Source organism: Elephantulus edwardii, unplaced genomic scaffold (genome assembly GCF_000299155.1).
Source record: "Elephantulus edwardii isolate Elephantulus edwardi_28Jun2011 unplaced genomic scaffold, EleEdw1.0 scaffold00140, whole genome shotgun sequence".
NCBI classification, from domain to species: Eukaryota; Metazoa; Chordata; class Mammalia; order Macroscelidea; family Macroscelididae; genus Elephantulus; species Elephantulus edwardii.
This window is the reverse complement of record NW_006399890.1, coordinates 7,459,075-7,471,961: the sequence shown is the minus strand read 5'-3', so window position 1 is coordinate 7,471,961 and position 12,887 is coordinate 7,459,075. Positions and strand designations below refer to the sequence as shown.

At 37.5% G+C, this 12,887-nt stretch overlaps 1 protein-coding gene across 1 annotated transcript in view; it reads right to left on the bottom strand.

Moving 5' to 3' along the window:
• TXNDC16 (thioredoxin domain containing 16) overlaps positions 1 to 12,887 on the bottom strand; it is a 118,787-nt gene that overhangs the window by 43,779 nt on the left and 62,121 nt on the right. The window contains 3 exon segments of the mRNA XM_006894373.1: positions 1,560 to 1,683; positions 3,083 to 3,143; positions 3,500 to 3,666. Coding sequence (XP_006894435.1) covers positions 1,560 to 1,683; positions 3,083 to 3,143; positions 3,500 to 3,666 — 352 coding nt within the window.

Genomic DNA, 12,887 nt, shown 5'->3' with positions numbered 1-12,887 from the left:
AAAATATAATTATAGAAGAAAAAAAAGAAAAAAGGGTTCTAGAGTCCTCACTCTCAGTAATATTACAGAATTTGTTACGAACTGTACAAATGACTTTGCAAGTCAATAAAACACAGGTAAGTACCCTTTTGGTGTTCCCTGCTTTTATCCTAGATCTATTTTGTATCAGCAATTCAAGTCCTTGTTAAGCATCTTCTGCATAACTTTCAATTCTCTGTGGACAGGCTGCTGCTACCATATTTTAATTATCTTCAGGCAAATTTTACCTTTGTTTGCTATTAATAATACTGTCCAATCATTTCCACATTGTGTTCGCTTGCTATTCTTTCAAATGGGCACAAATATACTCTCTTCCAGTTGTTTGGTCAGGTAGCTATCTTCCAGATTTCTTGGCATAGAAAAGTGAGTTTTAGAACTGCATCAGCTTGTTGAACTATCTCAATTAGTATTCTATCAATTCTTGGAGTCTTATGTTTTTAAGGTCAATGCTTTGTGGTCAATGCCTTTAGAATAGCTTAGAAATCTTTTTATCAATATCATAATGTTGTTGTTGTTGTTTACCACTGAGTCAACCTACACATAACTGATTCTCAAGTGGATTTTCAGAGGCAGTTAATCACATGGGAGGACAATGCTCATCCTTCTCCTGTGGACCAGCTGGAGGCCTCGAACCTTGTCCCTTTGAGATTACAATGCAGCTTCTTGCCACTACGCCATCAGAGCTCCCTAATACTTCCTGAAATTACAAATATCAACCAACTTATTTTAATATTAAGTCAACAAAACTTACTGCCATTGAATCAGAACCAATTTATAGCTGACCTTCCAATAGATTTGCAGAAGCTGTAAATCACATAAGAATTTCTCCCATAGAAATTACTTAGCCTCTACCTGAGAACTCTTGTGAGGTAGTAGATTAAGCACTGAGCAGCTGAACAGAAGGTCAAGCAGTTCAGACTCATTAACACTTTTGTGGGAGAAAAATAAGGGTATTTGTCATTATAAAGATTTACAGCTTTGGAAACTCTATGTGGCAGTTTCGCTGTGTTCTATAGAACACTAACAACTAACACTATATAGCACTCTAGTGAAGACCAGACTAGCTGAAGAATGACATTAGGGATACTGCATGAAAAAAGCAAAAGGTTATTAATAGACAGGAAAAAGCAAAAATAAGAAACAAAAAACTATGTTAAAAGTATTAACATTTATTTACTATGCTACTGACAAATAATTTGTAACCTTAAGTACATAAACTTCTGAGTAGAGTTTTAAAACACGGACTAGATCAGCTGAACTGAAAAGAAGTGATTTGTAGGCTAAAGAAAAGGCTGTGGTAATACCTAAAGCCTGACATGGAATACGAACAGTATCACATTAACTGAAGTACAGGATCTTCATATTGTTGCACGTACTCAATCTGATAGAATGTGATTCAAAAACAATCTCTTCAATTCTTCAATGTGAACACACTCATGCAAAAGTTAATTCGGTGAAAATATCAGTGACATTGTGCATGCTGTGCAGGAAGGGTGGTATGGTCTTACAAAACAGATTACCGGGATCTGGATCCTCGATGTCATCATCTTCTTCCTCTGGGATTGTCTCAGTGTCCACCTTACTTTCCACATGGGACAGTATTAAATCAACATCCTGTAACTCCAAATACTCCACTGGCATCCCCTGAAAATATATTTATTTTAAAACTATGATTAAATATGTTGTTGTTGTTGTTATGTGCCGTCGAGTCGCCTGCGACTCATAGCGACCGTATGTACTACAGCCCTAAACTCCGCTCTGTCCTGTGCCAATCGCACTGTTTCCGACACTCCCATCCCAATTATCCCAGTCACTGAATCAATCCACCTCATAGAGGGCCTTCCTCTCCTGTGCCGTCCCTCCACCCTCCCAAGCATGATGTCCCTCTCTAAGGACCGGTCTCTCCTCACAACATGTCCAAAGTATGTTAGACGGAGACTCAGAATCCTTGCCTCCAAGGAGCCACCCAGTTTAACCCTTTCCAGGACAAATCTGTTTGTTTTCCTAGCAGTCCATGGTATTCTCAATACTCTTCTCCAGCACTACAGAAGATCATTTTAGTGTAAAAATATTTAACTTCCAAGAAAAAAAAATGTTTAACATCTATGATAGTAGAATGAAACTAAACCACAGAACTTAAAACAAAAGACATTAACTTCATTAAAAAAGTGAACTGTATTTTATATAAAAAAAGTTAGCAGACTGCTAAAAAGCTGTTGCTAGTTAATGTCATTGAATTGATTCTACTTCTAACGAACTGAAACTGTTCCATACTCACAATTGTTGTTGTTGTTATGTGCCGTCGAGTTGCTTGCTACTCATAGCGACCCTATGTACAACAGCCCGAAACCATGCTCTATCCTGTGCCAATCGCATTGCCTCTGACACACCTAACCCAATTACCACAGTCACTGAATCAATGCACCACATAGAGGGTCTTCCCCTCCTGCGCTGTCCTTCTACCCTACCAAGCATGATGTCCCTCTCCAAGGACTTGTCTCTCCTTACAACATGTCCAAAGTATGTCAGACAAAGCCCCAGAATCCTTGCCTCCAAGGAGTAGCCCGGTTTAACCCTCTCCAGAATGAATCTGTTTGTTTTCTTAGCAGTCCATGGTACATTCAATACTCTCCAGCACCACAGCTCAAAGGCATCAATTCTCCTTCTATCCTTTCTAGTCATTGTCCTACTCTCTGATGCATAATAAGTAACTGCAAAGACCATAGCCTGTATCAGACATAGAGTTGATTTTGACTCCTGTCAGCTCCCTCATTTTTCAAAGTAGAACTGTTCTCCATGAAGTTTTCGATGGCTGTGAAAGCCAGAATTTAAGGTAGATTTCCTGTTAGAGGAAAAAATACAAATCTTTTCTGCTAATATAGATAGAAAAATGGTAAGACACCAAAACCTTGCAAGAGTTAGGGAAAAAGATAGTTCCACTGAGTACCAGTTCTCACAAGTGTCATATACTACTTTCAAGATCACATGCATTAACTTTCTTGACATAAGGAGACTTTTCATATCAATAAATAAAATGACTAACCTCTTCTGCTCTTTTGAAGACCACATTAGTGTGCTGAGGAATGTTCACTTCCAAAGAGTCCCTTTTTCAAAATGGAAAGAAATGTTTACGTTGCTACTCAGAAGAATTATAATAGCTCATCATATTCATTTAGAATATAATTTTATTCTTATAATAAAATTTGTTTAAGAAAACCTATTGAGCCTAAGAAATTTATACATTAAATTACAAATATTTCAATCTACATGTTTCAGCAAGACTTACAACCAAATTTTAATCAGTTTACAACTAATTTACAGATTGTAGCACAGCAACTAAATCTAATAACATTAACACCTATTAGAGATTTCTGCTTCCTTACAAGTAAGATATCATATTTAAAATTTTTAAAAAATTAGTGTTTTACTAAAGGTATAGTAATATTCAATTTTATGGTACCTTAACAAGAGAAGAACTCCAGCTTTTCCTAGAAGATGCCAAGCAACCCATTCAGCAGTTCTTCTATCAGCCTCATATGTGACTCGTTGACTAACAATAAAAACCAGTGGTAATCCTAGCTGAAGATGAACAGTTGAAACTTGCTGAGGATCTTCAGCAACTTCAGTCTTGATTAAAAGAAAAACACAACTATAATAATTGATAACAATGTTCCATCACTTAGATTTAAACCCCAGTTAATTCTATTAATAAAGTCAAATATTTAAAGTAAGTCTGTTAAATAAATCCAGTGTTACAGAAATTATCTCATACTGTCCTAAATTTATTATTCCTAAAAACAACAACAACATCTATATAATTTAAATATTATAAAACTTACAGGTTTAATAAGGAGTTAAATCTGAGCTTACAGCTATAAGTAAAACACATATTAGAGAAATAATTATATAAATAGTATGGTGTTGATATATACTATACTTTTCACTGAAATAAAGATAACAACGTCATAGTATCTTTCCTATGTAGTCATTTACCATATACTAGATAACACATTGTTGTTGTTAAGTGCCATCAAGTCAAGTACAACTCAGAGTGACTCTATGAACAAAAGATCTAAATTCTGTTCCGTAACTATCGTCGTTTCTCTATGTTCGTAGTTTCCAGAGGCATGTGGTTTATGAAGTGGATGCAATTTCTGCTTCCAAACCTGAATCAATCCACCAAATGAAAATCATCTGAGTTCAAAAAGCAGATGGACCTTTAATGCATTCCTCCCAGAAATCCCAAGAAAATAAAAGAGTTTGTAAGATGAGATAAACATACAAGAATGGAGAGAAAGGGGGAAAGACAAAGCAGCAAAATGCTGAAAGCTGGAGACCAAAATAATAAGGGGCAAAGGGCATTCTATAAAGCAAAACTCTAAGACATGGTAAGGAAATGGCAGGAATGTTCTATAATGAGGAAAAACAGATAAAAAACTTTCATAAGCAGTTAAGACTCCTGGATTTCCCTCCCCAAATTCATAAGTTTAAGTAACTGTCTCATGTACCAACAGAAATCAGGTGACTTCAGGAACAACTGAGAATATGAATATCATGCCAAATTAAGGGGTTAAATATTCTGATGCTGATATATCCCCTATTCTCCTCAGTCTGTTCCCAGAAAGCTAGCATCCAGATCATCTGTCCTTCAAGAAAATTTTGTTGTTGTTGTTATGTGCTGTTCAGCTGCCTGTGATTCATAGTAACTCTATATACAACAGTCCCAAACCCTGCCCTACCTTGAGTCAATCTCACTGTCTCCAACTCCTCTTTTGTGCTGTCCCTCCACCCTTCCAAGCATACTGTCCCTCTCCAAGGACTGCTCACTCCTGGCAACATGCCCACAGTGTGTGAGATGGAGCTTCAAAATCTTTGCCTCCAAGAACTAGCCTGGCTTCAACTTCTCCAGGAAAGATATGTTTGTTTTCTTGGTAGTCCATGGTATGTTCAAATGTTATTTTCTAGAAATACTGAGTAAACTTAAGAAAGAACACACATATATATACTGATACCGAGTTGCTCAAAAAAAGCAGCAAAACATTTTGCTCAATAACTCTATGGAACTCAAAGCCAAGTTTCACGACTTAGAACACCAAATCCATTTTTTAGTTTTGTGTTCTAGATCATGGACGATATCCAAAGAAAATAAACATCTGAGGAGAGTCGCTAGCATATGAAAAAAATACCAAAATAAACAAACTAAAAATAACAACAACAAATGGAGAAAATAACACACCATGAAGGAAGTGGAAAACCTCAAGAATCATTGCCATGGCCAGATAAGAAGATAATACAACCACAGGGAACTGAAATATAAAGTTGACTATATCTCCCAAAAAGTAGAGCAAAAAAGATAGCAAATGGGAAAGACAGGGCAATAAAATTAAAGGCTAGTCTAAGAGGTCCAATACCCAAGCAGTAAGAGTCACAGAAAGAAAGGAGAGAGAAAGAGGAAGAATTCATTGTTGAAACACAAAAACCTTTCCCATAACTTATGGCTAGCTATCAGACTGAAATGACACACTCAGTAACCAATGCAGTGGGGTTAAAAGCACATATACAAGACATTGTCTTTTTTAAAAACTTTTCATTATTTTTTTAAAAATCTGAACATTTTCAAAGAGAATCCTCTATTTACCTATGGTAGGCAGAATTCTCGGGTTAGTCTCTAAATGCCTTCCCCTCTAGTATATTCATCTTGCATAATCCCCCCTCCTTGAGTTGAGTAAGACTAAAGAGATAAGTAATTCCTTCAGGTAAGTTACATTCTATTAAATCTATCATAAGTTTAATCATAAATAAGACTAGCCGGATTGAGACCGTACTGCTAGCTTTGAAGCACTAAGCTGTAATGTTATGAACAGCCATGTGTGTGAGCATACCCTAGTTAATAGCCATTAAGAAAATGTGGACTTCAGTCCTAAAATCACAAGGAACTGTACAAGTAGAACAGCTTGGAAGCACAGAAAAGTGTGATTTCTTCTTCGTATATCTGGAGAGCTACAGTTACACAGCATTATAAAGTGAAAAGGAAGAGATGGCAGTTAAGTCTAGATTCTTGGAGAGAGAAGAGATTAAAAACTGTGTATAACCTGCCAAGAAACTATGACTCTGTTTTGTGAATAAAGCCACTTTGAATAATAAGAACTACTGTGACATAATCATATATACGTTTCATTTACAATCAATAATTCATTTACATTATGTTTCATTCATATACACTGTGTTCCATACAATCCTTCATTTATAATATTTCATACAATCATTCATATGCACTGTATCCTATATGATTATCATTATCCTGTTTAAATGTTAAAAAAAAATAAATCACTCTGCCAACAGTGACAAACACAGAGACTAGCTCCATTGTTATTAACTTGTCCAGATAAGAAATACTGACAACCAGACTAAAGCCCTAGCAGTTAAAACAAAACAAAACAAAAGTTGAAAAACAAAAAGGAAAATTATATAGGAATTAAGAATTATTGTCTAGGTTTCTGGCATCACTGATTGCATCGGCTGACATAATGGAGAAAGAACATATGGTATAAAAGGACAACATGTGAAATTTGAACATATTAAGCTTACAAGGAAATACATAAAACTAAAAATCAGATATGAGACAGAGTCTTCAAAGAAACTTATGAGCTGAAATTAGGATCTAGAATCATCAGTTAATGCCACAGAAACCGATTATAAGCAACTAACACTGTATAGAGCAAACTATCCCCAAATGTGGTAGCTTAAAATAACAAATAGCAAGAATCTTTTCTATTGTTAACATATCTATAAGTTTATTTATACTCCATATGCTATTAGTGAGGTATTTCAACTGGCATTGAAGGGTCTGCTTTAAAAAAAATGCTTTGTTCACATGGCTATCAACTTGCTGTTTGAAGTTTAGTTTAGTCAGGATAGTGGGCTAGTGGTCTTGATCCCTCGTCACTTTGGCCTCTCCTTTTGGCTAAGCAAAGTAGGTGAGTTCGAAGAGTGCATGGGCAGTCCAAGAGAGCAAGGTAGAAACACAGGGCATTTTTTGATCTAGCTTTATAGACAATACCACTTTAGGCTTATTCTATTGGCCAAGACAATCACAAAGGCTAGCCAGATTCTGTGAGAGGGGACAGAGACTCTACTTAATAAGAACACATTATAAGAAGAATATGTAGAATATGAGATACTGTTGCAGCCATTACTGGAAAATATAATCTTAGTCAATGAAATGGAATTTGAGAGATCTTAGAAAAAAGAATGGGTGTGTGTTGTGCAAGTAGGAGGGTCAAGATTCTTGTAGTCTGTAATCTGCCCTCTGACTACAATAACTGACATTCAAAGTACACTTACTCCTTTCTCCAACTCCCCTAGGTATTATCCCATCAGACTTTGAAATCAGGGAAAAGTCATTAGACTTTGAGATCAGGGAAAAGAGTAAAATCTCACTTTCAAGCCAATGTGCACATTGGTCTCTGCAGGGAGTTATGGTAACTTAGTGGTAAGGAGTTATTCTGCCAGGGATTTCTCCAAATTTCTGAGAAGTAATGATGTCAACCTGAGGGCTAAGGTGAGCCTGGTTCAGGTCACAGTCTTTTCAGTCACTTGCTATACATCTGAGAGCTGTACAATGAGTAAGGATGACAACAGAAGAACTGATCCCTTTCAACTGTGGTACTGGAGACCAGGACTGCCAAAATAAAAAGATATGGCTTCGAGAAAGTGCAGCCAGAGAGCTCTCTGGAAGAAAGGATGATGAGGCTTCATCCCATATACTTTGGACATGTTACTAACAGAGGTTATTACTTGAAGATGGACATCATGCTTTGAAAAGGGGAGAGGCAGCAAAAGAGAGTAAAACACTCTATCAGATGGACTGACACAGTGACTGCAGCAATGGGTTCAAGTGTGTCAGAGATTGTAAGGATTGTTCAGATCAGTTGTTCACAGGGTCACTATGAATCATATTTAACTTGATGGCACCTAACAACTGTTTGGTCCCCTATGCATGGCTTCTTTAGAACCTTTCCTCCAGACTTTAGAAAAACCAACAAGTTATTGGCCCCAAATATACTCAACAAACAAGGATGGAACACACATACAATGATCATTATACACACTCTTATTTAGAAGAGTGAAACAGTAAGGTATTCAATAGTCAGTGGTCTACAGCAGTTCTAAAATCCACCTGTACACACGATTCCAGTATCTTTATCTGTGGTCATTCTGATTCCCTAGGAGTTCTCTCTGTTCTTTTTACAAAACAAGCAGCCTGATTTGGTAACTGCTATCTCAGCCTCTTCTTACAGATGTTTGGAGAATCCAAGAAGTCTTTTTTCATTTTGAACAGTTTCTGTTTCTTTCCCCACAAGCTGATATTCTTTTATGAGTTTTTAATGAAAGTTATCCTTTATCCCCTATTCCATTATGCAAAATGTAAAATTCAAGCATGTGCTTGAATAAAGCTTTCTTTACCTTGAGGTCTCTGAGACAGTTTTGTGGAACTAAATTTTAAGATTCTTTGAAGCCTTATTGTTTAACACTGATGCCCTTACAATCCTTAGAGATCAAACCAAAAGCCAAACTCTGCCATTTAGCTAATGCTAACTAAAAATTACAGGCCTTCAAAAACCCTATGTACAGCAAAGCACACTTAAGAGTAGGAGACTGACCAGATGCTCTGCCAGGGAAGGAGGGACAATCTCCTTCTGTACCAGTCAGATCTGATTTGACGGTACACTCACACAAAAATAAAAAAATAATAATAGAAAAATTATTTTAAAAAAAGAGTAGGAGACTGGCTCAGGACAGGGCAAGGCTCAGCGCTACTGGAAATAGAGTTGCTTTGGGTCGCAGGTGGTTCGACGGCACATAACAACAACTGAAAATTAACTCTGGCACAGAGCAGAACTGGCTTTTAGAGTTTCCAAGGCGGTACATTTTTTTACAGGAGCAGACTAGCATGTTTTTCTCAAGAAGCTGCAAAAAGGTTCAAATATCTGACATTTTGGTTGTTGCTGGTGTCAATGTTAAGCGCTGTCGAGTCATAGACAACTCAACAATGCTGTGAACTAAAGACCTGAACACTTGTATAACTTTCATTGTTTCTCTACATTCATAAAGTTTCCAGAGGCAAGCTATTTTGGAAGTGTATGCCACTCCTGCTTCCAAACTTGTTTAGTAGAAGACCTCCACCAAACACTGTCCACCATGGGTAAACTTTATCGCATTTGACACATCAATATCATGGCGGTTAGCATCACAGCAACCTCAAGTTATCTCTGTACAGCAAATGGACAGACGAGTGCTGCACCACTTAGAAGGATGTTTGACCAAAAACAATTAAAATCAGGCCTGAGGTCTGCAGATTAAAATCACCCACCTTCGGTTTAGTAGCATAACATTCTATTCTAATCTTCACCAGAACCAGAAAACAAACGTCTGTAGAATCTGGGCAGCTCCAGACAACTTCCACATTCTGGTTAACAGTTCAATTCTAACACACTACTGAGACTTCTCAGGGACCTCTGGTGGCCTAGTGGCAAGAAGCTATACTGCAATTCTGAAGACACATGGTTCGAATCCACCAACTGCTCTGTAGAAGAAGGATGGGCAATCTCCTCTCATGAATTTAACTACCTTTGGAAACCTGCTCAGCTCAGCTGGGTTGGTTCTTACCCGATGGTACACAACAACAACAACCACCAAGACTCCTTATGGTCCTTACAGAATGGGGCCTTTACATCTCAAAGGTTCTATTATATGTTGTTGTTTTTGTTATGTGCTGTCGAGTTGCTTGCGACTCATAGCGACCCTATGTACAACAGCCCTAAACTCCGCTCTGTCCTGTGCCAATTGCACTGTCTCTGACACTCCCATCCCAATTATCCCAGTCACTGAATCAATCCACCTCATAGAGGGCCTTCCTCTCCTGCGCCTTATATTATTTCTGAGGTCTTAAAGATTCTGAAGTCTTACCCAGGATGTGATCTTTGCCCTACAAAAGTTCCTTAATTTTAGAATCATTTGATGTCTGGAAAACTTGGGTATAAGAAACAGTTCTATTTTTGAACCCAGTAAGAACCGGCTCCTTTCAATTTAGCAGTATGTTCTTTAGCTCCTCTTTTTCGTTTCACATTTTACCATAAATAGTGAGAAGAAGCCAAGTGACATTTTCAATACCATGCCCGTAAATCTCCTTAGCTAGAGAATCAAGTTTATTAAATATATTTTCTATTTCCCATAGTTACTGAAAGCAACAGCACTACCAAACTTTCCAGGACTACCTAATAATCATCCCCTTCTTCTTCCTTGCATTATCATGTCCCTACTTTCCTTTAAGACTCATTGAATGCCCTTCAAGACCCTCTGCACTTCTGCTCACTTCCGGATTGCTAATTTACTACAATATAGTTATAGATATCAAAGTCTGTTCTGGTTTTCTATGGCCACATAAGAAATGACCTCATCATCAGTGCCCCAAAAACAGCAATGATTTTTCATTTTGCTTATGACTCTGTCACTTGGCTAGAGCGCCGCAGATACAGTTCATTTCTACTCCTTAGAGAGTTAAAAAGTAATTCTCTTTCAAGATGGCTTACTTAGGTGGCTGGCAAGGTGAATAAGCAGGATTCATGACTCTACATGGGCTATTTAGTCTTCTTTATAGCATAGTAACTATATTTCAAAAGTAACAGTCTAAGGCAGCAAAGCAGAAATGTGTGGCATTTATGATCTACCCTCAGAAGTCATGAAGCATCGTGTCAGCTGCAGTGGCCTAGCCAGCCAGGTTCAGTAGAAGTAGACACTGATTAGAAGAAGAACTTTGAGCTTCAGTGTTGGAGAAGAGCACTGAACATGGATACCCGTAAGAACAAACAATTTTGTGTTGGAGAAGGTGCAGCCAGAGTGCTCCTCGGAGGCAAGAATGATGAGGCTTCACCTCACATACTTTGAGCATGTTGCTAGGAGGGGTTATTCTTGTCTATCTTTAATGTAAGAAGCCACTTGTAGAGATGCTTGGAAGTGTGGAGGGTCGATGAAGGTGAGGAAGACCCTCAACAAGGTGGGGTGACATGATGATTGCTGTAACAGGCTCTAGTGTTTCAGGAAGTGTGACGATGGCACAGGATAGATCAAGTTTCAGATCTGCTGTTCCTAAGGTTGCTATGAATAATACTCAACTCGATGGTATCCAACAACAACAACAATAACTGCTGCAGCATTTTTTGAAAAATATAATCATTCAGAAAATAGGAAGAGAAAAAAATTCAAAGATAAAACTGAAGAAAACAACTTTTAAATGCTCTATATAATAAAAATATCTAACAAATGAATTGAATATAAGTAGTAATAGCAGATTTGTTAAGTGCTAGTCTAACTCTCAGTGATCCTGAGTACAATATCATGGAAACATGATCCAGTCCTGCACCATCCTTGGAATCACTGCTATGTTTAAACTGATAACAGAAGTCACTGTCAGTTCACTGCATTAAGAGTTTTCTTTTATACTGAGCTTTGGCTCCACTATACATAACATCCTTCTCCAAGGACTAGGCCCACCTGAAAACACATGGAAAGTACTGGCCAATCTTACTTATAAAAAGTACTCTAGTTGTGCTTCTTCTAAGACAGAACTGTTTGCCCTTTTGGAATCCCATGGTATATTCAATATTCTTCACCAATGCCACACTTCAAATGCATCACTCTTTCTTTGGTCTTCCTTATACACACTTCCATTTTCACACGCATGTGAAGCAAGTGAAAACACTCTTGCTTGACACAGATGTACGTTAGTCCTCAAACGTGACATCTTTGCTTTTTAATACTTTAAAAGACGGTTGCGCAGCAGATTTTCCCAGTGCAACACATAGTTTAATTCCTTGACTCCTGCTTCCACAGGCACTGATTTTCTATTCTAGCATCTCAAAACCTGAGAAGATAAAATGTTGAATTTCCTATCATAATTATTCAAAGATTCCCATCGTAATTATAAGACAGATTTGCGATATATATCCACAATAATTATGTGTCCAGGTAACCAGTCTACTTAAAACACACAAGATCTACATGCATTTCATATGCTTAAAAGTGAAATAATGATCCAAATTATTTCAAAGGACAAGCAAAAATTTTTACACAAAGTCTCAATCTCATTTTACTAATATTTATAAATAAGATTAACATAAACACACTAAATTATTCCCAATAATAATCTGTGATCCCAGGCTAGTATGCAAAGTATATTATTAACTCTATTAAAACCAACCATGAAGTTCTTAATGGCAAACCATTAAATTTTTTTGTGAAAGGGCTGACACTTGGGGGCCAGAAGTGTTCTGTGATCTGGGACTTACTGCTAGTGGATGAAGAATATTCCATGGATCTTCTCACCAAGACTATTGGCAGAGCACCTACCTTCCACCTCACTATCACCATGACTGCCAAGATGCTAGTCCCGCTGATGGGCAAAGAAGGTGCCCACAGTGGTTTGATAAATAAGAAATGTTATGAAATGACCTCTCACCTGTGGTGTGCCCAGTACTGACCTCATCTGCCCCTTTCCCCACCACTCCCCTGCTTTTGCACCCCTATCCTTCCCATACACATATACCATTTGGGGCTATTACTCCCCATGCTTTATTGCTGCCAAAAACATATGAGGCAGGGGTCAGGACTGGATGGAAAGATACCTGCCCTTGCCCATATCTCTCCTGTATGTAGTTTGACATTTTTTGGATTGGGGTTGGTTTTTTTTTTTTTCTTAAGAAAAAAAGATTTTATATATATATATATATACACACACACACACACATACATACCAAAAAACCAACAACCCAAAGAAACAAAGAAAACTA